The sequence below is a fragment of the Ixodes scapularis genome, unplaced genomic scaffold (assembly GCF_016920785.2).
Source record: "Ixodes scapularis isolate PalLabHiFi unplaced genomic scaffold, ASM1692078v2 PGA_scaffold3__209_contigs__length_174095766, whole genome shotgun sequence".
Classification (NCBI taxonomy): domain Eukaryota; kingdom Metazoa; phylum Arthropoda; class Arachnida; order Ixodida; family Ixodidae; genus Ixodes; species Ixodes scapularis.
Genome location: NW_024609868.1, coordinates 16,719,870 through 16,745,052, shown reverse-complemented (window position 1 = coordinate 16,745,052; position 25,183 = coordinate 16,719,870). Strand labels below are relative to the sequence as shown.

The 25,183-nt window shown below is 46.8% G+C and overlaps 1 protein-coding gene across 4 annotated transcripts in view; it reads left to right on the top strand.

The window, feature by feature from the left end:
- The window catches only part of LOC8032474 (histone-lysine N-methyltransferase EHMT2), a 71,014-nt gene that overhangs the window by 26,891 nt on the left and 18,940 nt on the right, over nucleotides 1–25,183 (top strand). For all 4 annotated transcript variants that reach the window (XM_029991197.4, XM_029991195.4, XM_040499988.2 and 1 more), the window contains 7 exons: nucleotides 14,592–14,714; nucleotides 18,313–18,414; nucleotides 19,330–19,434; nucleotides 21,428–21,543; nucleotides 21,624–21,662; nucleotides 23,033–23,096; nucleotides 24,416–24,522. In XM_029991197.4, coding sequence (XP_029847057.3) covers nucleotides 14,592–14,714; nucleotides 18,313–18,414; nucleotides 19,330–19,434; nucleotides 21,428–21,543; nucleotides 21,624–21,662; nucleotides 23,033–23,096; nucleotides 24,416–24,522 — 656 coding nt within the window. The remainder of the gene's footprint in view (nucleotides 1–14,591; nucleotides 14,715–18,312; nucleotides 18,415–19,329; nucleotides 19,435–21,427; nucleotides 21,544–21,623; nucleotides 21,663–23,032; nucleotides 23,097–24,415; nucleotides 24,523–25,183) is intronic.

Here is a 25,183-nt window from a genome sequence, read left to right as displayed (position 1 = left end):
AATTTGGAAGTTGTGAAAGTCGCGCTGAAGATTCTTTGTAGGACTCACACTCTTGATTCAGTATTTTATAAAATAGAGGCAAATGTATTAGACTAGAACCCGCAAGCCTTTTATTATGGTGTTCGTCGGTTGCACTGTCTTGGCTGCGATGAGCCCTTGGACGGCTGTTACTATTGAGCGGCGGACAAAAAATCTCACCGGAGAACGGGCGGCGGAGAAAAGCTCACCGGAGAGAAGCTCACCAGTGAAATGCTCACTGCAAAATCGACAAATACAAAGAAAAGCTCATTTACGAAATATTTTATTACTGTTCGCACTGCGGTGCTTATATTTAAAATTCACGTCCGCACTTTGCTTAGCGCTCGCGCGCCTTTTTGCGTGTTCGTATATTTGTAAAACCAACTGTTCTAGTTCAGCCCCAGAAGAACAGCTTACTTTCTAAGAAAAATAGGGAAGAGGCAGACGAATCTACAGTTTTGCAGAACGCGAACACATGAAAAAGTGGGGAACGCTTTTTTTTTATAACTTTTACATGGAGACAGGGCATTGCCTCAAAGTTGTGTACTACGAAAAGCAACAATGTGACCCCCGTCTCGCACCCGACGACTCTTGGCCCCCAAAAAGTATCAAGTTCGTCTTAGGCCTCATAACCGGTTCCCGGACATTTCATCGAACGCCGTTTCGTCGAACGCCGTTTCATTGAAAAAAATGACGTTTCATCGAACGCCGTTTCATCGATCGCCGTTTCATCGAATCGCTGACGGCCATTTCATTGATTATCGTTTATATAAAAAGTGTGAAAGATGGTCTTTCATGCACGGATCGTGTGCATTTTCGTGTCAATACAGAGTTCATCGTCAGGTTTTTTAATGTCCAAACTTGTAGCTGTTACAATTTATTTTTATGCAAGTAACCCATGAGTATATTTGTACCGATTTTTATGTTTGTTTCGCATATTGTGCTTATCTGTTCACCCCCTCTGTATTACCCGATGGTCCTTGAGGGTATTGTAACAAATAAATAAAAAGTCGCACTCCCGGTAAGAGCGCACTCCAACTCATGGAGGCCAGAAGGTGATTTAGGTTTTGCGCAGGCACAACAACTTTAGCCATGTGAGCCGCCTAGCCTTTCATGTATTTCTATTGATACTGCCCGAAGCTTGCAGTAGCTAAAGCTGAGGTGCTATTTATGAAACTACAACGAAATATATATTTTTTTTTTTTTTTAGTTTTAAGACTCAATGAAGTCGAAAGTAAGTACGTCTCTTCAAATTGTATTTGAAAACTTTCGGGGGTTCATGTGTTCGTGCGACAGCCCTTCACTGTTTCAAATGATGAGTAATTGCTCTCAAAAAGTCCCCCACAGCCATCGGTTCTCATAAAAAAGGTGGACCTTCTCATTTCTTGCCGCTATGGCATTCTGCTGGCGAGGAAGCTCTTGGGAACTCAGCATCGCCTCCAGCTTGTCTTCCGTCATTTGATGGTGTGTGGCGATGCAAGTCAAAAACTTCAAGAACCCGGGATGGGCCCCTCCGACCAGCTTCAGGAAGCGGAAATGCCACCCTGGCGTTCAATAAGATGGCGTTCGATAAAACGGCGTTCGATGAAACGGCTTCGACGAAACGGTGTTCGATGAAACGGCGCTCGATGAAACGGCATTCGATGAAACGGCTTCGATGAAACGGCGTTCGACGAAACGGCGTTCGATGAAATGTCCGGTCCCACTCATAACCGAAGGAAGTCGTTTTTTTACTACAAAGCAAAAGAAAAGCAGAACATAATATTACCGCGTGCGCGGCTTGCCAACTAGGCAGCACGTCCGTGGCCTACCGGTTACCGTGCTTATCTTCCACGCAAGTAGCCGACGTTCGATGCCTGGCCGCGGATACACCTTTTTTTATTGTTTCTATAATGTTGCGTTCTGTTGAATTCCAGAACCCTGTTGCTTATTCGAGGTTAGAACGTTCTGCGTGCCGAACCTTCTACGCCGGTTGTTCCAGAAGCCCACGCGTGTACGTAACGAGCTCCGCGTGGAGTTGCGGGGAAGGCGTGCGCGTGTGGCACGTGGAACACCAATCCCTGCATTCTCCTTGATGCTTGGGTAAAATAGCAAATGGTCTCTTGGGTTCAATTACATGGCCTTCGTTTACATGACTTTGATGTAAGAGTTCGATAAAATATCGAGAGCTGCGAAGAAATAATGTTACAACGATTTGTAAAGGGAAGCTTTTCTCCGCATGTATCTAAAGTCTAGTGAGCTCTTCTCGGCATCCGCCGGATTTCCGGTAAGCACTCTACTCAAAAAGATTTTTTTTTTCTAAATTGGGTGAATCTAGGAACCGAAATAAGGTATTTTCTGCTGAAACAAGAACTATACCCGTCGGTGCACCGATCTTATGTTTTTAAACTTGAATCGGTCATAGTATGCGACGAAGACCACTGCGGAGGTGGCCGCAGTACATGGCTCACTGATACGCAAACATTCGACTCTATCTCAGTTTCGCTTGACATAGAATTGGCTCATTTCGAAAAAAAATATATTTATAATTTTGTAAAAAATATAATCACATGACCCGAAAATCAACCAGCGCACTTTCACTCTTTTACTATGTGCAACAGCGTTTACTTGTTCGAGTGATTTGCGGGGGTGGCGTTTTGTCCAGACGAACAAAACAAAACGAGAATGAATGCGGTGCTCGGTAAAACATGCTAGAGCCTTAGTGGAAATTCACTTTAGCGAAGTGATTAATCGGAACACGTAATCATGGAAGTTATTCTTTTAATATTTTTTTAAGCATAGCTATCTGACTCTAGAACTACGCTTTGATCAGTACGCATATAAGACACAACACTATCTAAACTTGGGATTATTAATTTTTTTGGCATTTCGGCAGTACAACATATAGTTCTGATACCGTGCCACTTCGAAAATGCACACCGATTTAGGAATCAGGGTGACCGTTGAAATCCGCTGCTCTAGAAAAAACGTTGGGACTCTAATGGCTGCTGATGGTATCGGGAACTGGTTTATTTCGTTTCTTTCTTCACACAAGGAGATCAGACACTTTTTAGAGTAAGTAGCTCTATTTTTCTAAGCACTGCTTCGGAGTAATGAAAAGATGGCTATGAGGGGCCGCTATTTAGGACGCAACGCCATTCTGACTTGTGGTAGACTATTTCGCAACATTATGACACGACACATGGCGCATTTCGTTTTGTAATGACGATATCAACAGTCTACATATTATATGGAAATTGTATCGTACGAAAAATCTCGGAACGCGAAGAACCGAGCCAAATGAATCCAAAGTATCAGGCAGCTAAATGAGGCGTTCTCTAACCGCGTTTCTTTTTTTTTTTTTTTCTTCCTAATCCGGTAAGAATAGGACAAAGGGCCCCCTTGGCGATGGCCTCGGAGGCCCACAACACTCCCCGCTATCCTCTTTTTGAACAGACAAAAAACAAAGCCATTCTCGCAGCTCGCAGGGTGGTGGGACGGGATGGGTGGGGTGGGGGGCTTTCAGGGTCAAGCCGTCCGCTGAGAACCGGAACAAAAAGTCGAGCTTTTTCTTTATTTTTATTTGGAAGCAGCACTATATCGCGTAAGCAGTTGAGTGGAAAGGCGTCCTCCCCAGAGCCATCTGGATTCTGAAAAAGTTCCTATCGGAGATGAAATTCTACTGAGATATCCTCTTAACCCCAAAGCGAGAGAAAAGGCAGACAACAGAAAGCTCCAAAAGCTCCATTTCGAAGCTTTTGGAGCTTTGGACGGACAACACAAGCTTCGTCTTGGAGCGTTGTGTTGTCCGTCCCGTTTTTTCTCCCACTTGTGGGTTACCATGTCAGTATGGAACCAGCCCACCTGCACACTTGCTTTAGTTTCGGTTCTGGGTCCAAATAATTTGTTTGTGTGCAACCTTGTGTCTAGGTGGTGCTGCGTGGCCACATTGCTGTGTATAGGCTTTTTACGCAGCAACATAGTCACGCAGCACCATCTATACACAAGTTTTCACACTAACAAATTATTTGGACCCAAAACCGAGAATGCGTGGCGCGGTGGCAACGGAGGCGGCCCGGCAGTGGTTTGAATTGTCGCCGCTGCCGCGGTACAGTGCAATCCATTTACAACAATACCAGATACAGTAATCTCTTGTTATAATGAAGTCAACGGGACCGCAAAATTTTTTTATATAATACCCTAGTTACACGGGCCGTTTTAACTGCAGTTAAGCGTAACCGCGGTTAGCTTAACCGCAGTTACCCGCTGTTACACGGCAAACCTAACTGTGGTTGGCCGCTAACCGCAGTTAGCGCAAACTGAGCTTGGCAACCTCAGTTAGGGCTCATAACTGACAAGATGGCAGCGCCCGAAGCAGCAGCGAAGTCGCAGCGCTCGAAATCGGCGCAACCGGGCAAGAAGCGCATTAGCTGGCCGGTTGCAATCACTGAGGCCCTCATCAGGATTTGGGAGGACAATTTGCAAGCGTTGCGCTCGAATACGAGAAACGCGGCCATCTACGCCGCAATGGCAGAGCAGCTGAACGCCGGGGCCGGGCTTCGGAGTGGCGAAGAACCGTACACGGGAAAGCAAATTCGCCAGAAGCTGGAAAACCTGAACAAACAGTACCGGTGAGTGATGTTTGTGACGATGCACTTCAGATGTTAGCTTTGTTGCGAGACTTGTAATTACGGCGGCGGTCCCGCGTTACGTAGGCTGCTTGACGCACCGGTGCCGGCTCCCTACCTGCCGCAACCACCGGTTCGCGTAGTCAGTATTTTGTTTCCTCTTAATATATCCAGTCAGGGTTACTAATTATGTTGCACTAGCTCGATAAAATAATGAATTGATAATTTTTGCGCGATTAAATGGAAGTTTTCTGTTCTCAAAGCTACATCCAGTATGGTTGTTGACAAATACATTTTGAAGAGTTTGTTATAGATTTTCAAGCCCTATCATTGCTGGAGCACTAATTTATGCTGCAGCAATATTGCAGACGTTGTTGTTTGCTGTGAGGTTTCGTTCTCTGAAAAGTACTTGTCATATTTCCCATTCCGCATCTGTATTTTTTCTTAAATGTTGATTGAAAACATTGATTCTTTCCAGGAAGCTGAAGCAAAGTGGCACGACCACCGGATCCAAAGGTGTTGAGTGGCCCTTCTACTGGCAACTCCATAATTTCCTGGGGTCCCTGCCCATCAATAATGAGTTCCTGGCGGAGGAAAATGTCGAGGTAAATTGCAACTCCTAGACTAAAAGCAGAGGGTGGAAAGAGCTTACTAGTTAGATTATATCTACAGATGCCGTGAACATTGTCTTCAGACCTGAGGATCAGGCTTCAAACCAAGGGGCTCCAAAGGTCCTAATGTCTTCCAACTTTCAAACTTTTCACGTTGACAAATTTTGCTGTTCTCAAGCCTTCGCATTTATTTTGTCAAGAAACTCAATGAGTTTTGAACTGGAACCTCGTTAGTACGATAGATTTGATAATGTATCAGTCAGGCATGTAACTAACGGGGCCCAGGAGGCCCAAGCGCCCCCCATCAGTTTTACTGAGACCTCCTCTCTCTCTTCCCCCCCCCCCCCCCCCACCTAGACCAAATCCTGGCTGCGTGCCTAGTATCAGCCTCAACTGGAGCACACCACCATACGCTTGTTTTAGGGGTGCTGGCCTAGTGACATTCAGTGCAACTCATTAGCCACGTCACCATACGCTTCTTTAGGGGTGCTCGCCTAGTGGCAATCGGTGCAACTGATTAGTCCCGTAAAAATGGTTCCAATGCAGTGCGTTGATAGCCGCGTCCCAATAGAGCGACAGATAGCAACAAACAACAGCGACACACGACAACGAGCGACGGACGACACCGACGGACAGCCTGTTTGTCGGAGTCCGCCGTCCCACCTGGCGGACACGACGCAGAACACGGGGGCAAGGAAACTTTTTCCTAGTGGGACTGGAGTTGTCAGCAAAACACTTCAAAATACACAAACAGAATCTGGCGACGCAGTTTTCGTGTTTTGCTCTTTGGGCATAAAACGCGCCGACAAACACGGTTAAAGTGGAGACAATCATTTTATTTCTTGATTAAAGCTTCCGCTTCTCTTCATTTGCCGTTGGCGACTTTCCGTAAACAGTCATGACAATCGACACCACACTTTTTCCGAACTAGAAATACCCGAATCGTTTCTTTTTTGGGCCGTTCGAGGCATTCTAGGTGAGCGCCACGGAATTTCTTGCTGATTTTGAGGATGTTTATAACTTCATATTCAAATGGTCGAGGTCAGGCGCTCTTTGGTGGACAATACGGCATCCTGATTATCAGAGAACGTGACCACAAGTCTCTCGTCTGCCGGAATGGCTTGCCGCGAAACGTCGTGTCCTACCTCGTGGTGAGCGGCCTCTTTGGTCAGTCCTCGAACATGGGTGTAGCCATCCTGATGCAGGGGCGTAGACTTCGGCATCTTGAAGCACCACCTCGCGCACCAAGTTTTCGCGAGCAAAACCAGCCACAGCGAATTCCCTTTTGCAACACGATCGCCCGGCACCAGCCAGCAAGCCGCGCCCGCGACCACTACGTGCAATCGAGAGACCGGAACTGCGCGGCCGGGAACGAGGAGTGGCCGCCAAGGGCTTCTTGTTCCGGGAGGAAGGGTAGAAGGGTGGCAAGGGAGGCAACAGAAGGCATAAACGGGCGAGGAGGATAAGTTTGTCTCTGAGAGATGTTCCTCAGTGGGACTGCTTGCTGCGCTTCAAGTCCAACGACAGACAAGAACTCGTCCGTCGTCGATCGTTTGTCGGTGCTTGTCGGCGAATGTCGCGGGTGTTGGTCGTTGCAGTGGGACAGCCTCGGCGACACGGAACTTTGTGGTGTCGCCGGACAAAAAACGGTGTTTGTCGCTCTAGTGTGACGAAGCTATGATGGACTACGGTAGCTCTTCAGATAAGATTTTGTGGAAACATTGCCTTTTCTTATGTTTTAGCGTGTCTTTGTGCTGTGCCCTGCATTACACCGCTTGTCTCTAAAATGAAATAATACAACCATTCCAATCGTTGCATTGTTCACCACAGCATGCTTAACATACCAGGTGTTTTTTTTTTATTTGCACCATATTTTCAAATAAAGAGCAGCAATATGTCGGTGGGACTGCCCCAAAAGAGCTAGGAAAGGTGCCGAGATTAGTTCTTATTTGCTTTAAGCCTGCCCAGCAGTCCAGGAACAAGGATAAGTTGTGGGAAGAACGAGAACCAACCCACAATCGCCGCCTCTGTGGGAAGCAGAGACAAGTGATTTGATAGACCTGCTATTGCAAAATTATTGATTATTATTTCATCACACATGGATGCTACAAACTACTGGGATTGCTTTTTGAGCGGCTTCACATTAAAACTACAACGGCTCCTAAATCATGTAGTCACAATGGTAGCACTGCTACTCTGCAGGCCTACAAGTACCTGTTAGTTTATAGGGTATATGAGGTATGGGTATGAGGTCAGACAGAAGCGTCTGACCGGACATAGTGAGTCGGGAGTGGCCTCCAGTTACAACAGTCGATAACCCTGTACCTGCAGTTTACCCTGAGCCAATGCTCAGGGTAAACTGCAGGTACAGGGTTATTGACTGTTGTAATTGGAGGCCAGTATGGGTAAACTGCAGGTACAGGGTTATTGACTGTTGTAACTGGAGGCCACTGCCGACTCACTATGCCAGGTCAGACGCTTCTGTCGCATCCGATGGATTGTGCAGCCCTTGGTTGCCATAGCACCTGATATTAGCACTCTTTTGCAGGCGGTCCTAGCGCAGGCGGTCGTAGCGCTAAACCAGAATTTAGCCTTCATGCTACAGCACCTACACAGTATACATTGCTAGAAGTCAAATTTGGGGGTTTTACGTGCCAAACGAACGACGGGCATCTGGCACGCGCCAGCGGAGGACTGAGGATTATTTTGGACCACCTACGGATCTTTTTGACGTGCAACCGAAAGCTCGGTCACACGGTGCCTTCTCCGCAATAAGCCTCCGTCAGATTGCGGGCATCTCGGCCGGGATTCGAACCCGCCACATGGGGATCCGTAGGCCAGCGCTCTTGCCCCGGAGACACCGAGGCGGCGTATACATTGCTGCATGCCACACCATTCCCTCAACATATAATATTAAGGGGACTCCAACCTATGCTAGAAACAATGCATGACAGTAACTTTTGGTATTATGGGACGCCACGGCTCTTGCCCATGCCCCATCGCTTTTGTACAGCGCTGTTATACGTCTTCTTTCCGGGTGCTGAACTACAACCCAAGGTACAGACTGTATGGTTCAAATCGCTAGCCAGCTTTTAACTGGCTCGTGCTGGTGCTGGTGGCCTGTAACGTTGGCTCTGGTCCAGTGTAGTGTGAGGCAAAGCATAGCTGGGTGCACTATTTTGAAAAAGTTAGGTTGGTATACAGTATGCAGGCCACAGATTGTGCAGTTAGGATGCTCGGGTCAAGCTGCAGCCGGGATTGAGTTGTGTTAGGAGAAATTTTGTTGTGGCGTGATATTGACGTGTTGTCTTCGCTGTTTTGTCATACACAGGTGCCACTAGTTGATGAGATTGCAGATGATGCCGAGGTGGTTGTCTCGTGGGACCAGGACGACGACAATGACGATATGCCTCACGAGGACTGCACCATGCCTGGAAGTGGCAATGAATCTGCACTGGCTCATTCCCCAGGCTCGCAGAGTGTGGGCCTGACTGATGGTGCAAGCACCAGCAGCAGCTACTTAACCACTAGTGGCAGCAGCGGTACAAGTACTAGCTTTGCCACGAGGAAAAACAAAAGCCGCAAGCGGCCAGCTGCCTCCCTTATGCAGCAGCTCCTCACCATGCATTCCGAAGAGACAGAACGAGCTGCAAAAATGGAGAAAAAAAGGCTGAAGTGGCAGAAGGAGCTGCTGGGGCTGCAAAAAGAGTCAAATGATATGCAGGCTAGCATGCTTCGAATGATGGAAGCATACTTTGAATCGAAAAAAAATAAAAAGTAGGGCTATGTTGCCAAAGGGTCGCAAGACGAGCTAAACTTTTGGGACTATAACGAATGGGATTTCTGATGCTAAAGCTTGCGCCCACTCGCATGCACCACTTGTTAAAGCTTGCGGTTGGTGCGCAGCCGTCAGGAGCAGACGAACGCTCGATTGTAGCGCCTTTTGCTGTTCCTGCAGACTTGGGGAAAACTGGGATAACGAAAATATCCTTGTTTTTTTAAGGTTATGGCAATGACTCAATTTGATGGATGAAAGGTGTACAAACATTCTTGTGGGAAAGCTGGGTGGCTATGAAGTTCTCATTACTCTTGGAACAGCAGGTTCTCTGATGGCAATACACGAGGGATGCATTAATAGCAGCTACTGAGTGTTTGTTTGGTCCACAGGCTGACATATTTAGCACGGATGAACAACACTCTTCCACATGAGGACACAACGTAACTGCACTCGAAGGGTCGTCTCCATTGTATCTTGACAAGAATGTCGTTAAAACTGGTCGTAGAATCAGTGAAACGCACCTTAAAAAAATATTTGTCGTTTGTCGTATCAAGTGCACCTTGACTAGTGCAAGAGCAGGTCAGCAGTTGTAGGAACCCATCTTGACAGTGGTCTGCCCTGCTGACGCAATTCTTTACATTGATTCGTTTGTAATAAACTTTCTCTCGAATCGAGACGCCCCTGGCGCCTTGATTCAGTGAGAAGATTCCACGAAATGAATTCTGGATACCAGTTAGCACCTTAGTTTCGGTTTCAGTTATTTGCCATAATTATTGTGTCCTGACGAAACTTGCTGCTTGTGTTTTCGCGGCTGAGGCATTTTGCACGAGTGCAATACTGTATGCGTTTCCAAGCAATTTCAAAAAGCGCTGGCCACTGCATTACTGGTTCCCAGCTTGCCAGATTTTGGGCAAAAGTAAGCAAACTTAAAACACTGAAGTACAAGCGTCCCGGCTTGCCGGCCTTGGTCAGTCATAACGACGGACAGACATTCAAAGCAAGCCACCCAGCCACTGACAAAGGCCTTGGCGATGGTGTCTGCTCTAGTGTTGGGAATCTGGACGGCTCCTGGCCACCGTGTATACCAATCTATGCCGGTGAGCAAATAGGTTGATCTTTGAGATGGTGATAGGGACCCCACTATGTCCGTGAGCACATGCTTAAAACATGCGTTAAGCAGCGGGAGTGACTGAAGCAGCACACTTATGTGTCAGTCTACGCACATTGGCACTAAACAAATCTGCAAGTCCTGAGATGAACATCGGCATTGATTGTGGGTCAGGCGTAATGCTCAAGAGCCGCTGCATTGCTCGGATGCCAGGGTGGCTTGAATTGTGAAGGAGGTGAAACGGTGCACTTGTAATTAGATTGTACATACGTTCGGGGAATGTTACATGTGCTGCTGTTAATGAAATATGCATGCAGAGTTGGACAAGCTGCAATAATGACGACTTTGAAAAGCAGTCAAACCAAAAACCTTGTACCAAGAATAATTCAGATCTCTATTATGCTTTGAATATATGTGAGACTCCCCAGATCATTTCCTTTATGCATGTTCCTTCGTCCCAGTTTGAGTGTTGAGCATGTCGGGTAATGCTACAATGATCACAATGTGGAAATATACTCAAGTCATTAAAAAAAAAGTATATTCATTCACAAAAAAATCAAGTCGCAAAGTCAGGATTTCCTCGGAACACTTTAAGATTTAGACCTACCTTGGTTCCAAAGCGGCCACGCTTTGCTGTGGCCGCTTTGGAACCAAGGTAGAGAGAGTAGTGTGGCTGCGTCTCTGCTCTGCTCTCTGCACCTTGGTTCTAGGAGCGGCAACCACGTAGCATCACGGTAGGCTCCAATGATACTTGCCGCACGCTCAGATATTCCCTCTCATACAGTTCGCGATAGTACCATCTCAAACAGCACAACACAGCAGGGCCGCACAGGCACAGAAGCCAGCCATACCAAACTGTTCAGTTTGCGGAAAAGTATTTCGCAAGGGCATTCCTAACTTCCACTCCTGATGGCTCCTCCACGCTGGTGAAGCGGACTGGCTGGGGCCGGTTCTTGTCGTCGCTCTGCACCGTGTCGAGCCAGTTCTTCTCACAGCGATCATTTAGCTGCTCACATATGTTGTGGAGCACACAGCACGCGCGAACAATGGTGTTCACACTCTCGATGTCCGATTCCAGTCCCTTGTGAAGGATTCGAAACCGCGCCTTGAGCCGACCAAATGCGTTCTCTACGACTCTCCTGGCGCTGGAGAGACGGTAGTTAAAAGCCCGTGTGGGGGACCCAACACTACCAGGCTGCGGGAAGGGTTTCATCATGTGGCACTGCAGAGGGAAAGCCTGATCTGCGAGAAGGACAGGGCCAACAGAGATCCCTTCAAAGGTTTTGGCTTCTGACCGAAACAGATCGCCAGCCAGGACGCCCGGAAGCCGTGAGCGCTGGAATACAGCTGAGTCGTGATTCCTCCCAGGTGATCCAACGTTTGTGTACAGGAACCTGTATGCGTGGTCGGCTACGGCCAAAAGAATGGTAGAATACCACCCCTTATAATTATGATAGTCTGAGTCATGATCCTTCGGAGGGCACACCTCGAGGTGGCAGCCGTCCAAGGCGCCCACCCCTTGAGGGAAGCCTGCAACTGCTGCAAATTGGCGCAGGTGTTCACCCAAGTCATTGGGTCGAGGGAACTTGACAAACCGTGGTTCAATGCGCTGCACCAGAACTTCACAAAATTCTCTGAAAATGATGTTGACGGATGACCGGCTGACGCCGAAAAGATTTGCGACAGTTCTGTCTTCTGCCGAGGTCGCCAGGCGATACAAGGCAATAGCCACACGCTTCTCGAGAGGGATAGCTTGACGCATGTTGGTGTTGTTTCGTCTCATACACTCGCATACGCTTACTACGTACCGGAAGGTGCTGCGGTCTAGGCGGAAGTTCTCCCTAAACGTGCTCTCAGGAAAGTACGGGAGCGTAGTCTCATACCAAGACCTGGCACGGGGATACGCCCACACATGCCGCTCGCGGGAGCAGAGTCGCGCAGCCGCTAGCACAAGCCGGTTGCGCCGTCTCTCAGCGCGTTTCTGCTCTGAGAGCAGTTCGTCGATCTCGGCGAGTACACTTTGCTCCAGCATACGTCGCCGTTGGAGCACGGCTTGATGAGCGGCGAACATCGACCAGAAGTTGCATTCGTCCTCATCGTCCAGCACAGGATTGTTGAGAGTGCTCAACGCCATTCCACGTTACGGCGTGCAGATGTAAACCTCACTGACGGAGGGGAATACAATACACAGCAACGTGGCTCCGACGAAGATACGAAGCACGTAAGACCAAAGCGACAGAAACAAAGCCGGTCAATGGTCAACCTGAGCTACCCTACCTGAGCGAACCGGAAGCCGGAAGCGATGGATTGTTTCGGCTGTCGTGTCGGCTAACCAATTTAAAGCAGTCGATCACTACCAGTGTTAGCAGGCTGACTTTGTATTTTACCGAAAGCTGAACAGCTAAACGAACATATTTGACCACGAACTGTCTTAAATAACCACAAACTGATTATAACTTGAATCAACTTTTGAAACTAATGTTTTTTTTTTAAAGTTCAGTCGCATAAATCATGAGTATATCTTCGCCTGGACGGCAACCACGTGATCGTCCACATAGGCTGACTGAGAAGAGGACTCCCGTGTAACACACGCGCACCGCGGTTACCGGTAACTGCAGTTAGCGCCCGTAACCATAGTTTGCCGTAACTGCAGTTAAGGGTGCCCGTGTAACTAGGGTATAAGTCGTAATTTGATGCAGGCGATAGAGCCAAAAAAACCGCCAGCAGCCTTGAAGGTGGACAGGAGCATTACGGTGCAACTCTGATTGTATATTTCATTAGACAAACCTTGGTTATGATCATCTCGCTGCAGCTTCATTGTGTAAAAAATAATTAAGTGGAGTTTGCCGATAATTTAATCCGGGCATTACGGTAGTTTCCTCGAACTGCTCCAGGCATCGCAAGAACAGTCACCGCCGCTGCACTCCACTTTGGTTCGAAGTAGCCCTAGGATATTTCGCGTCTCCGCAGTCGTCTGCGTTTCCCGAGGTGCCTCTCCGACGTCGCTTTGTGTTTACCCTGGTCGCACGCAAGGCCTACGATCGCAGCGTCCGTGGCAGGAGCAACAACTGGAACGTCCACGGCGACAAGCGCAAACGAATCAAAGTTTTCCTGGGTGGCTTTGCCAACATGTTTTCCCACACTCCCGTAGAGATTGCTGCAGCTCTGGGAATCGTGCGCCGGCTCGGCAAGCATGCTCGCGAGAGAAAGTCCGACGGTCGCATAGCAGTTGGCGATCTTTCATCTTCGGGTCGCGGGTGCGCCGAAGATGCCCGCGTTCCCACGTCGGCGCATCAACATCGGAAGTGGCGCTCTGCGCGCTCTGCCCTCCGTCACCCATTTACTCTGTTTTTTTTTGTTTGACGTATTCCCAGTGCTGTTTGCCTCGGTGGAGAAGGGGGAGGGTACGCGAGAGTCTCCGTGCGCCCCCGTGTAGGCTTGCATGCTTTCGGCACCACGGCCTTGGTAATAAGTGTGGTTGCCCGCCGATAAACATAGAATGATCCAGCTAAAAATGCGTGCGTTTTGGTCAGGACCACATTGAACTTCGATAAAAGCGATAATTCCAATGAAGTGACTTCGTTATAACAAGGGATTACTGTATAACGATGTACTGCTGATAACAATCAGTTTCTAGAGTTTCTAGACCAATAATTGGTTATAACTATATAATTTTAGGGTTTTCTTATTATCTTTATATGTGGATTGCACTGTATTTCCCTTCTCTACGCGCACCACTTGAGAGTAACAATTTACGTGAAGTCAATTACTTCTCACCAACAAAACTTGTGATACCGACCAATTTTGCTCTGTGGGGCCACGAAATTGCTTCGTTAAACGGAAATATTTGTTAAAGCAGGAATTCATTGTAGTCAAAGAAACACATTGAACACATAGGGGATTGTCCGGGACTTTATTTTACTTCATTGAACGGGCATCTTCATAGTAGTTCTTTATAAAGGGGTTTGTCTGTAGAATTTTTTTTCTCATTATGTGACCTTTGTAACCTTAAGCCTTATCTAGCATGTCAGTAATTCAAACAAATGAACAGTGTTTCATTGAGCTCTCAGTTTTCCTTTAAGTAAGTAAAACATGAAATTCATACTTCAAAGCCATCAGACGCAAAGGCCTAGCTTGAGGAAATGCTTCATCACTCATTTGGTCAAAGTGGCCTTTATCGCGGTTGTTACCGTATTAACCACATAACATGCAATAGTGCTGCTGTGTAGATTTGACATTGCGCACAATGTAGCAAATATGGCAATTTAATTTTCTTAGACTATCTAGAAGAGCAAAAGTAAAATAGTAGCATCCTCTGCATATTTTGTGGTCTCTGTTTTATGGGTACCGATGTCTGCAAGATGAGCTGAGCATTTTGGGAGTTCTAGCTCGGTTTTTTGTCCACAATTGTAAGTCAGCCAGCAGAGGGGGTTGTACTGAAGGAAGGCATCTTCTCCCGGGGTGTGCAGGCGGGAGCCCAAGTGGAAAGCCAGGACGCACAGCTGTACACCCCGCTGATGCGGGCGGTGGATGCGCGGCGGATCTCTGTGGTGCACTACCTGCTCAAGGTGGGAGCAGACCCCAAGGCCAAGGTAAGTGCCTGTGATGTGGTGGCATAGGTCGGCATTTGGAAGCCCACCCGCTCACTTACCACTACATTAGCCTGTCATATTACCGTATTTGCACGAATATAACACGACTATGAATATAGCGCGAGGGCAAGTTTTTATGTCCTCAAAAAGAAAAAAAAAATAATTATATTATAAAGCGGGTCAAGGTTGCATAAAGTTATCGCAGTCGAGGGCATGGCAGAAGTGAAAAGAAGATTAAAATGTCGGTTTACGTTTTTACTGCAGTTATTCTCACTGCTCAGGTTCTGTCGCGTTTGCAATCCACTTGGTGACTTCGCAGATTTGCAGCAGCACGGCACTGATTGTCTAGTAGTTCCTTTTTCTTCCCCGCGAGTTCCTCTTCTGCTTGAAAACAAAGCAATGCACAAAGCAGAGACACCAACACACAAACACCAGACCACACAGGAGCGGAATCTAAAAAATGCACGAGCAGAAAGAAGATGGCTGAACCCACGATCACCCTAATTCTAGTTCTGGCCCCTCTGCATAAACAAATTCCTTGTGTTGCACAATTGCTTAAACATGGTCGGTGGTCTTGGCTTGGCTCGTATTGACTTGGCTTGAATTGGCCAGTGCCCGCATTCCCGAGTGGAGTGCTGCATTGTGTGGCGTGCTTTTTAGCGTGTGGTGTACAGACACAAAAGCAATAAAAATGCTTTTTATGTTTTTTATTCCCCCCTTAATAACTTATAAATCCCCTCCCGCACCCCCATTTCTTTTTCTACGCGATCTCCTGTATTCAGCCGGAGGAATGGGCTTTTCCCGACTCGCACGCCTCGTGGCTGAACTCAATTCCGAATGCAACGCGAAGCGTGTTTTGGAGCACATAATTTAAAAAAAAAAAAACTCGTTACATTTGTGCAAATACGGTAATTCACATTAACATCACAGAGTGATCTACATCCTGAAGTCACGGCCCTCCTCACCATGCAGTTCACCCGGCACAATACACATGTCAGGTGCACTAACATGTGTATTGTACCTGAGCACACATGTCAGAGGCAGTGACCATGTTGGATTTGTGCTAATTCCTGTGAGCTTTCTCAAGCTCCTGATGTAATGGTGAGTCGCTCTGTAAACTCTGGTAAATTCCTAAACCATTGAGTACAGTGCACACAAAAGGCAACATGGAAGAAAGTAGAACTCGCACGACACAATACACTGACATGTGTATTGTGCCTTCACCCCTGTACAGGCCTGTCTCGGTAATATGGACGTCCCCATTCCCCAGAAAAATGGTTCATAGTGCGAGTCGCCCATAATGACGAATAAGGGTTAAAGCACACACATCAACAAGCGTAGCAACGAGAACAAAAGCGGCATTCTTCTCTCTCCCGCTTGAGTCTGTAACAGCATTGCAAGCACTTAGTGAGTCACGTGTCTCCTTCCGACGTGCTGATTGGCTCGCTTGGAACATAGTCTTCGCCATTTGCCAAGTTACAGTGAAATGGGGTACATGCTTTTCTCCCGTTCCTCAAACGGTGATGAGGCCTACGGTGGGGTGACCTAGCTGCTTTAGGGTTCATTCTTCTTTGTCCCTGGTCGTAGATCATACACAATCTCGAGCAGCATTAGACTAGACTGCAAGCGGTAATAACCCATCTTGCGTAAAAGACAAAACAGAAGCCTCTCTCGATGCGCAGCTCTTATCGCAAGACCCGCATTGAAAGTCCGGGTGCACGCTGTGACCTCTTAGGTTCGCTGACATCTCGGGACAGTTTTTGGACCTTTTTTTTTTCTTTTAAACTTCGGTAGTGATGTCCATAATAACGAGACAAAAGTGCCTGCATTTACCCAATTCGTCCCCAAAATAGCTATTTTGTCCATAATGTTGGAAGTCCATATTAACGAGATATGACTCTATAATAAGTAGAACCTCGTTGATACGTTCTTGGTTGATACGTTTTCCTGTCCGTTGCGTTCAAAAACGCCGGTCCCGTTTTACTTCCATAGAGATACATGTATTAGTTTCCTGGCTGTTACGTTTGCTTTCCCGGTTGTTACGTCCAAAAGTGCCGGAATCGCGGCGCGCCTCGGCGCGCTGTGCGCCAAGGTGCCACGCCGGCTTGAAGCGAAGCGAAGCAGAGCCGAACAGCCGAACCACGCAGCGCGGATCGCGCGGCCGCGCGGCACGCGGGCGCCCCCCTTCCCTTTACTCCTTTCCCCCTCTTTCCCGGTCTCCTCACTGGGCTTTGCTGAGCTCTGCGAAAACGCTCGTTCTCTCTTACTCTTTCTTTTCATCTGTCCTCTCTCTCCGGCGCGAGTTGTTTACGCGCCGCACGCACGCCGCGACGGCTGCATTTCCAGTTTCTGTTCGCTCGACAGCTCGACTGCGTGAACAGTGCCGTTTCTGAGTGCGTGCGCGTTGACGACGGCCATGACATCCCGAAAGAGAAAAGCACTCTCTTTTAAAGAGAAGTTTGACATACTTCGCACGGTGGATCGAAATCCCAGCCGGAAGAGGTCCGAGGTCGCAAGAGAGCTTGGACTCGCGCCGTCAACTTTAAACAGTATCGTCGCGAGACGAAAGGAGATCGAGGCGAAGGCTCCTTTCTACCAACCAGGCTTTAAACAGGCTCGGGGTGCAAAACACGCAAAGTTAGAGGAGGCCCTGTTGGTATGGTTCAAACAAGCCCGGGCATCTTGTGTCAACATCGACGGAGGCATTCTGCGAGAGAAGGCGCAAGAGATTGCTGATCGTTCGGATATCGAGCACAGCGGACATTGTGGCCGACCTCACTACTGCCGACAACAAAGAAAGTGATGAAGAAGACGAACAAAAAACCAACGATTACGCTGCACCCACGTTTGCGGACGCGATCGCTGCGTTGGACACCTTGCGCCGCTGCGTAAACGTTCATGACTGCGCGGAGAGTGAGAGGGGACTGCGGCTTCTGGAGAAACGACTTTTACTGCATACCATTAATTCGAAGCGGCAGGTGGATATTACGCGTTTTTGTGAACGTGTCTGAGTCCAAAAGAGTTCGGTAAGTGCATAAAATAAACCATTGCATAAGAGCTGCTTTCTATCTTATATAGAGTGCCTTTAAGTGCGTTATCGGTTGCTGCGCTTTCCCGGTTGATACGCTTTTTTTCCGCGGTCCCCTGAAAAACGTATCAACGAGGTTCTACTGTACTACTTCCTAACCGTAAAATGAAAGAAGATACTATACAGACAAGAAAAATGAATTTGAGTTGAAGTAATTCACATTGAGATATGATAGCATAACAGTTTGAGTTACCAACTTGTGGTAAAAGGGGAAAGTTGGTGTGGAGGAAGATCTTTATGTATAGTCACCCAATGGTGGTCAAATTTGTTGTTTGGATGTTTAGACGGCGGGACATTGGCTTGTTTCGAAAGGATGTTTTATGTCTCCTGTAGGAGGGCAATTTAGTCAGTGCTGTACAGCTGCTAACATGGGGTCTTTAACTTACATCAGGCAATATACTAGTAATGTCACGAGCGCATGCCAGTATGAAGCTCATCGAGATCAAAATGGGCAGGTGTGTGGTACGCATAAAATAACCCTTCTTTTTCTTTTACTTCCCTGGTGCTCAGGGTGAAGATGGCATGACATGCCTTCACCTGGCAGCTCGCTGTGGGAGCCTGGATGTGTGCAACATTTTCCTTGGCCTGGACATCTTTCCCATCAATGTGCAGGTAAGGGTCTTTGAGTGCATGTGCCCAACCACAGAAAGAAAGCAAAGGAGTGCACTGAAAGTTCATGTTCAGCACTCACAGAATTTGATTCCTTTTTTCTTTTCTTTTTTTTGTCTCTGTTGCTCTGGGAACATTTTTTGATGCCTTTCGAAGAAGCTTTCGAGCTTTTTGGGCATATGATTCTGCTTTAGTAATTTGGGATACAGTGAACGGCAATTCGAAGTCAATGCGGATGATGAAACGCATCAAATTAAGCCAGCTTAAAATAAATAACACAACCGAACCGCAAATTTTTTTTCATTAAATTTTTCAGAGAAAATATATTTTATTTTTATGTGTTTTTGTTGTTGCAGATGCACCCCAGTAAGCAAGCTCGTAAAATCACAAACATATCTAACGGTGCCATCAGTGATCTCTTTGCTATTGTACTATACCACTGCCTGCATAGTTCCTATGTCAGTGGCATATGGAGTCGAGAGTGACAGTTTGTTGCCAGAGTCATTGTATTTGCTTGCACCATACTAGGCCTAATCGCTCGTACGATATCTCTGTCAGAAAGTGAACCCAGACCGTAAGGCGTATGTCAATGTGCTCATCGAACGGGACATCCCCAAGAGCTTTTCGCAGTTTGCTGCCACTAAGTAAAATCCCAGGCCCAGCTTTGTCGGAGATCTCCAGCCTCGCTGACTTTACCGACAGTCGCACACCTGCAGGGGCAGAAGCAGTTGGCGGCGACTTAATTACACACTTGTGCGGGTATGTCGAGGGCACTAAGCACGTTCACCTTGTATTGTGCAACATTGTCCATGTACAAGATGATTTTCTAAAATATAAAACGCTGAATTTATCTACATATGGTACAATTCAGGGTCTATTTTATGTTCTTTCTGCCACCTATTTTGAATTACTATTCAGGATGACGGTGGTTGGACGCCACTGGTCTGGGCCTCGGAGCACCGTCGTGTTGAAATCGTGCGGCTGCTTCTCTCCAAGGGAGCTGATCCAAACATCAGGGATGGCGTAAGTACAGCGCAGTTGTCTCCCATCTTTTTACAGCGAAGTTGTTATGCGCTAGGATCTGGGAAAAAATGCGTCCGCGGATGTTGACAGAAAGCTCCCCATTGGTCGTGGCAAATATGAATAAATGAAAATAAAAAGAGGGGGCAACCAGCGTGAGTCAGCCTTCCTTAGCATTATTAGATAGTGAGGCACTGATCGCTAGTTATCATCTCTAGGCATTGTCCTCGAGGTCGTCCGAGAAGTCATCCTTAAAGTAGTCCGATAGGTCGTGCTCTAGGCGGCGTCATCGAGGTCATCCTACAAGTCGTCCTTGAGATCTTCTTAGACATCGTCCTAGAAGTCGTCCCCGAGGTAGTCCTAGAAGTCGTCCTTGAGGTCGTCCAAGAGGTCGTCCTCTAGGCATCTTCCTCGAGGTCATCCTAGAAGTCGTTCTTGAGGCTGTGCTAGACGTCCTCATGGTCATCCTAGAAGTTGTCCGAGAGGTTGTTCTAGACGTCGTCCTTGAGGTAGTCCTAGAAGTCATCTTTGAAGTTGTCCTAGACGTCGTCCTTAAGGTTGTTTTAGACGTCATCCTCTAAGCACCGTCCTAGACATAAAAAAAGGAACAGCTTCGCTGGTCCTCCATTTTCACGTAAGATGGAAGGGCGCTACAATTTTTATTTTATTTATTTATTTTACGGTGCAAGGGTTGTATGGGGGTAAGGTGGTAAGCTCGGTCGCTTCGTTTTTTTTTTGTTTTTTTTTTATTTGTGGGTTGTGAAATGTTTTGAACACAGATTGTACGACATTGGTATTTTGTTAAAAGTGAACTCGGATCCTATATCGGCATTCTGCTGTACTGTGAGCCTGTCTTCAACATGCAAGACTGTACCTTTTTTACAGCGGAGCTGTTAAGGGCTAGTTTCCCCAGTATCGTGTCCACAGACAAACAAATGTACCCACAAAACTGAGGACAGCTACCGCCATCTATGAGCGATGGCGGCAACCAGACAACCCATTTGCCGGTTGTCTGGTTGCGGCCTCCACCCTGCCTCCCCACCAACACCCTCTGAGTTGGACAGAGTGAGCCAACGCTCCCAGGGTGCTTGAGACTGCGCTCTTGCCCCTCCCTGTCCGACACGTAAATAGCCCCGTCCCCTTGCAAATAGCAAGTGCTCGCAGATTTGGAACTTGGAGGCCGAGCGACGGCTCTCGGGTACACAGTTCAGCAGGCATAGCTGCTCTGCTTGCTAGCATTTTTACCGCGCCGCCGCTGTTCTGGCGCTCCTCCGGCGATTGTTTTCACCGCCGCTGCTTTCCGACGCCTCGCCAACCCCGCATGCATCGCGAAACTCGTCGCGCTGGACGAGCACAACTTTTATGTACTGCCTTAGCTGATAAGGCAACCGACCGATGTACCCTTCCCACAATATAATAGGCACGTCCCCAAGTAAGAGTCGCTTTTTACACATCTTGATTGCAACTTTGGGCGTTTGGCGGGAACGTCGACACCTCGGCACCGCGTTGCATCGCTTCGCCGACCTTCAAACAACGCGTAACGAGGCTCGTAACAGCACCGCATCCCTCCGACATCCTCAGAACTTTTTATCATAGAATGCTGCTGGTGCAATCACTTCAGTGGCTGCCACCACATCGCTAGTGCAAACTAATTTCGAAACTGAAATTTTCAAAGTGACCATGAATCAAACGTCTCCGAAACAAGTGGCGCAAAGAAATTTTCCTGATCGCTCAATGTTCTCTGTAACTTTCCTACATGTCGGTTGGAGCCACTCAGCAAGCGCTCCACCGGCTCCAGATTTGCAAGCGGCACAGGGAGAGATAGCCTGCATCTCGCAAGGGGTGCAGAAATCCGCTGATAAAGCATGCCCCGAGCGCTGTCTATTTTCCGGGGGAGGGGGCTATGACATGAATCTGATCGGCAAAGAATGGTAGACCACCACGACGGGGCTCCGGACACGGGAGTTACGGATGAATGTTTTCTTTCTTGACACAGGAGGAGAACACGGCCCTTCACTGGTCCGCCTTTTCTGGCAACGTGGAGATCTCGTGGATGTACCTCCAGCGTGGTAGCGACGTCAATGCCGTCAACGAACACGGAGACACTCCTCTGTGAGTTTGATTAGATGGAGCGCTGCCACGAGGTTGTGTCGGTGGGCCACCTACCAACAAACTCTCTCCTTTTGTTTTAGGCATATAGCTGCCCGACAGGACAACTACGACGCAGTTGTGTAAGTGGTCGTCCGATCTTTTCTCGCACTTGCTGGGGGCCTTCGAGCTTCTACTTTCGACAGATGGTGGATTCTCAAGTTGTCCTTGTGAGAACCCAAGCTGTGTCCTTGGCCTCCAGAGTGGCAATCCGGTACACGTGCGGGGAGCACGTGTACCGGGTTGCCGGTACACAAAGCTCGACCCGCGTGGTCCGAGCTTTGCAATTGAACGTCTGCATCGAAACGGGCCCACCTGCCGACCAAGGTGCCGGCCGCCTCAGTGGCTCGGTGGCTTATCCAGGATCTGTAGCCATCTGAGGATCCGTAGCCACTTCAATGAGGATCATTTCAATTTGGACCCTTTCAAACGAGGATTCTCAGTTGGCCGGTTCGAATCCCAGCCAAGCTGCCCTCTATTTAATCTAGGCTCATTGCAAAAAAGGTGCCAAGCTTTTTTTCTTTTTTTTTGAGAAAACATGTTTTTTTTGTTTTTTTTTTGGAAGCTACAAAACATGGGTATTGTATTCTTTGTCCATTTCTAGTTTTGAGTGTATGCCTTTGATGACCTACGACTTTGATTATCTTTGGTGGTTGTGTCTAAACCATAGAAAACAGCACGTGACCACGGAGAAGAGAGTGAGCGTGAATCAAACCGGCCAGTTCTCAATCAACAGTTTTCAAACTAAAAAAAAAAAAAAAAAAACGAATTTCGAGTTGCGAATTGTGCACTGGGTAGTTAGGCTCTCATATGTCATGTACAAGTAAAAACCTTGGCGAGCATAAATACCCTGTCAGTGTCCCTTTAAGTGTCGGGCCTTTGATAGGTTCTTTGTGTTGAAAATGAAATGATGCACGGTAAGTTGCGTCAACAGTTATGTCAGTATTTTTTTATCTGAGAAAGATATGTTTAGTAATTCTTCACATTGATAAATTTTTTGTAGTTAAGCTTTGTGGAGACCAACATTACCAAATAACTTACTCTACAGTAAAAATAAAAAGCTTTGCGGGAGGTTTGCAAACTTTAAAAAATTTCTTGACTAAATTTAGGTGATTATAAGAATTCATAACTGCATGCTCAAAAGTACTTTGGAAAGTGATATTTAGGTGCTCAAGAGGGCTCCAAATTTCATGCTTATGGGTTCCGAAGTGCTCCAAAAGCCATTTTTACATACTGCTCGAAAGTGCTCCGAAATTCGTTTTCAGGTTCTCCAAAAATTGCTCCAAATCACAATTTTGCCGTAGCCTCACTATGCTCAACCAATAAAGGCTTATAAGGGTGGACCCCACCCCCTGCTGTCCAAGTCTTAGAGATCCCAGCCAGCTCGGAGATGTCAAACTGTCGACATCAGCGATGCATATATTTGACTGTGCATTCATTGTTTTGTGCTTAGGTTACTGATGAACCATGGAGCCCAACTGGATCTGGTGAACAAGAGCAAGGACACCCCCATTGCTGTGAGTGCCAAGAGCAGCATGTCACGTAGATGAGCTAGGAAACTGACAATGCCTGTTGTGACAGATTGTCACAATTGGGCTCGTGAGACGAGACCTCATCTGGGAGAGATGCCTTAACCTTCCCTGGCCTTGTTGCCTCTTTATTGTTGCTAGAGACCTCAAGAATTGAGGAAGCATTTACAGCCGACAGAAAAAAGAACTGGCCCAAGTAATTGCCGGTCAAACGGGTAAAGTCATCCAATGGAGCATTGTAGTCAGGCAAACACATTGGCAGCAAGTCTGATTGGACTATCATTTAAACTTAAATAATTAACTCATTTGCATAATTAATGCACAAAAATATTGTGCATTAGTTATGCAAATAAACCAGGTATTTCCATTTTACAACAGAGCTGTTAGGTCAAAGCTGAAATTTTGGAATAATTTGTGGGTTCCAATTTTCTCATTATAGATTCCAGTGTGTTTACATTTTACCGGAATTGTTTGCAGGACCTATGTTTCTCGAATTGTAGACGATCCGCGAAATTCGCGAAAATTAGGTCCTTGCGAAACTTTGTTTACAGTACATGACTGCATGTGAGAGGCACATATTTTTTCCCCTTATTTTTCCACTTTGTGAGCACATAAGCTAATTGAATTGCTTCAAGGTTCTATAAGAACTTATGCCCTCTCATGTTTCATTGGTGAATTACTGTAAATGACGGGTCTTTTAGGAAGCTTACTTTAAGGAAGATGAGTGTTGACTAGAGAATCCCCCAAGACACGATAAAGGTTAAGACTCGCTTCTGGTGCCTCTCCATCAGTTTAGTTCCCTTTTCCACAGTTTTGTAGTTACAACCGCTGGTTCCTTGTACTCCTCTTTTGTGGTCGGTTGTGCATGCAGGTTCCTTGCTGCACTGGTGGTCCACAGTAGTATGTCATTACAGAATAAGTGTCTTGTTTCAGGGAGGTGACTGAGTAAGCAGGATTGTTTCTAAAGGAATAGGACAAGAATCGGCAGGCGTACAATAGTGTAGCTAGCACGTCTACTTAAAAAAAAAGTATCTTTTTTTTTTTTTTTCTGCTGCAGATATTCATTCCTTGGAGGTCACCTAGGCATGTCCATCTTTTTGACATAGTCCCCCTCGAGCCAAATGCACGAATAACAGCTTGACCTTTGCATCTAGGTAGCTATGAGAAGCCCCCAATTCCTTTTGTCGCTGATCAAAGGGCGTTTGCCCGAAAAATTACTGTGCCATCTTCTCTTGGTTCGTGGCCCTCTTTTCCGGACTATGAATTCTTGTTTACAATGTGCTTTGTCGTTTCCTCTCTGATGACAGTGTTGCAAGGACGAGAAGTCGCAGAGCTTTGCCCTCCTCACCATCAACCAGGAGCTGGCTCGCATCCTCAAGGACAAAAACCAGAAGACTGAGCGTGTCCTGCACAAGTGGGTCATTTTCTGTGTTCTCCCTGACATGTGCTTGCACAGAACCTGCCTAGCCCAATTATACAGGGTAATTAATTTTAATTCAAACAGAATTTTTAAAAATATGGGGTGACGGTTAGAGAAGTTACGTCTTCACCTTATGTTTATCAGGCTCAGCGGACATTGTATGAGGGGATAATCTTCATGCCAAGTTGACTAATTAACTAAAATTTCTTAATTAACATTTTTTATTGGTTTTAGGGTCAATGTTGCGATTTCAGTATCGACAACAATTACTCTGGAAGCAAAGTACAAAAAAAATTGTGATTTAAAAAACATTTCAAGTAAATCAAATTAATTTGATTTAAATCACTAGCTATAAAATAGTGCTTCTTAATCAAGAGATGTATATTTTTAAACACGACAGATTGGATGATCAATCTGTCCGATCACTGAAAAAAATATGCAAGGAAAGATTACTGTAAATTTGAAGTACAGTTTAATCAACTACTTTTTATTGAGTAAAACCCTGCCATAGGTTTTACTCAATAAAAACGGCAAAAAATTTTTAGTTAATGAAAAAGCTTTATTTGCTTTCTTTTTCTATTCTGATTTCCTTGTTATGGGACATTACTTTTCCAGTTTTTGTTTGCTTCTTTTGTGTTCGGGTTTTGTTGGAGTA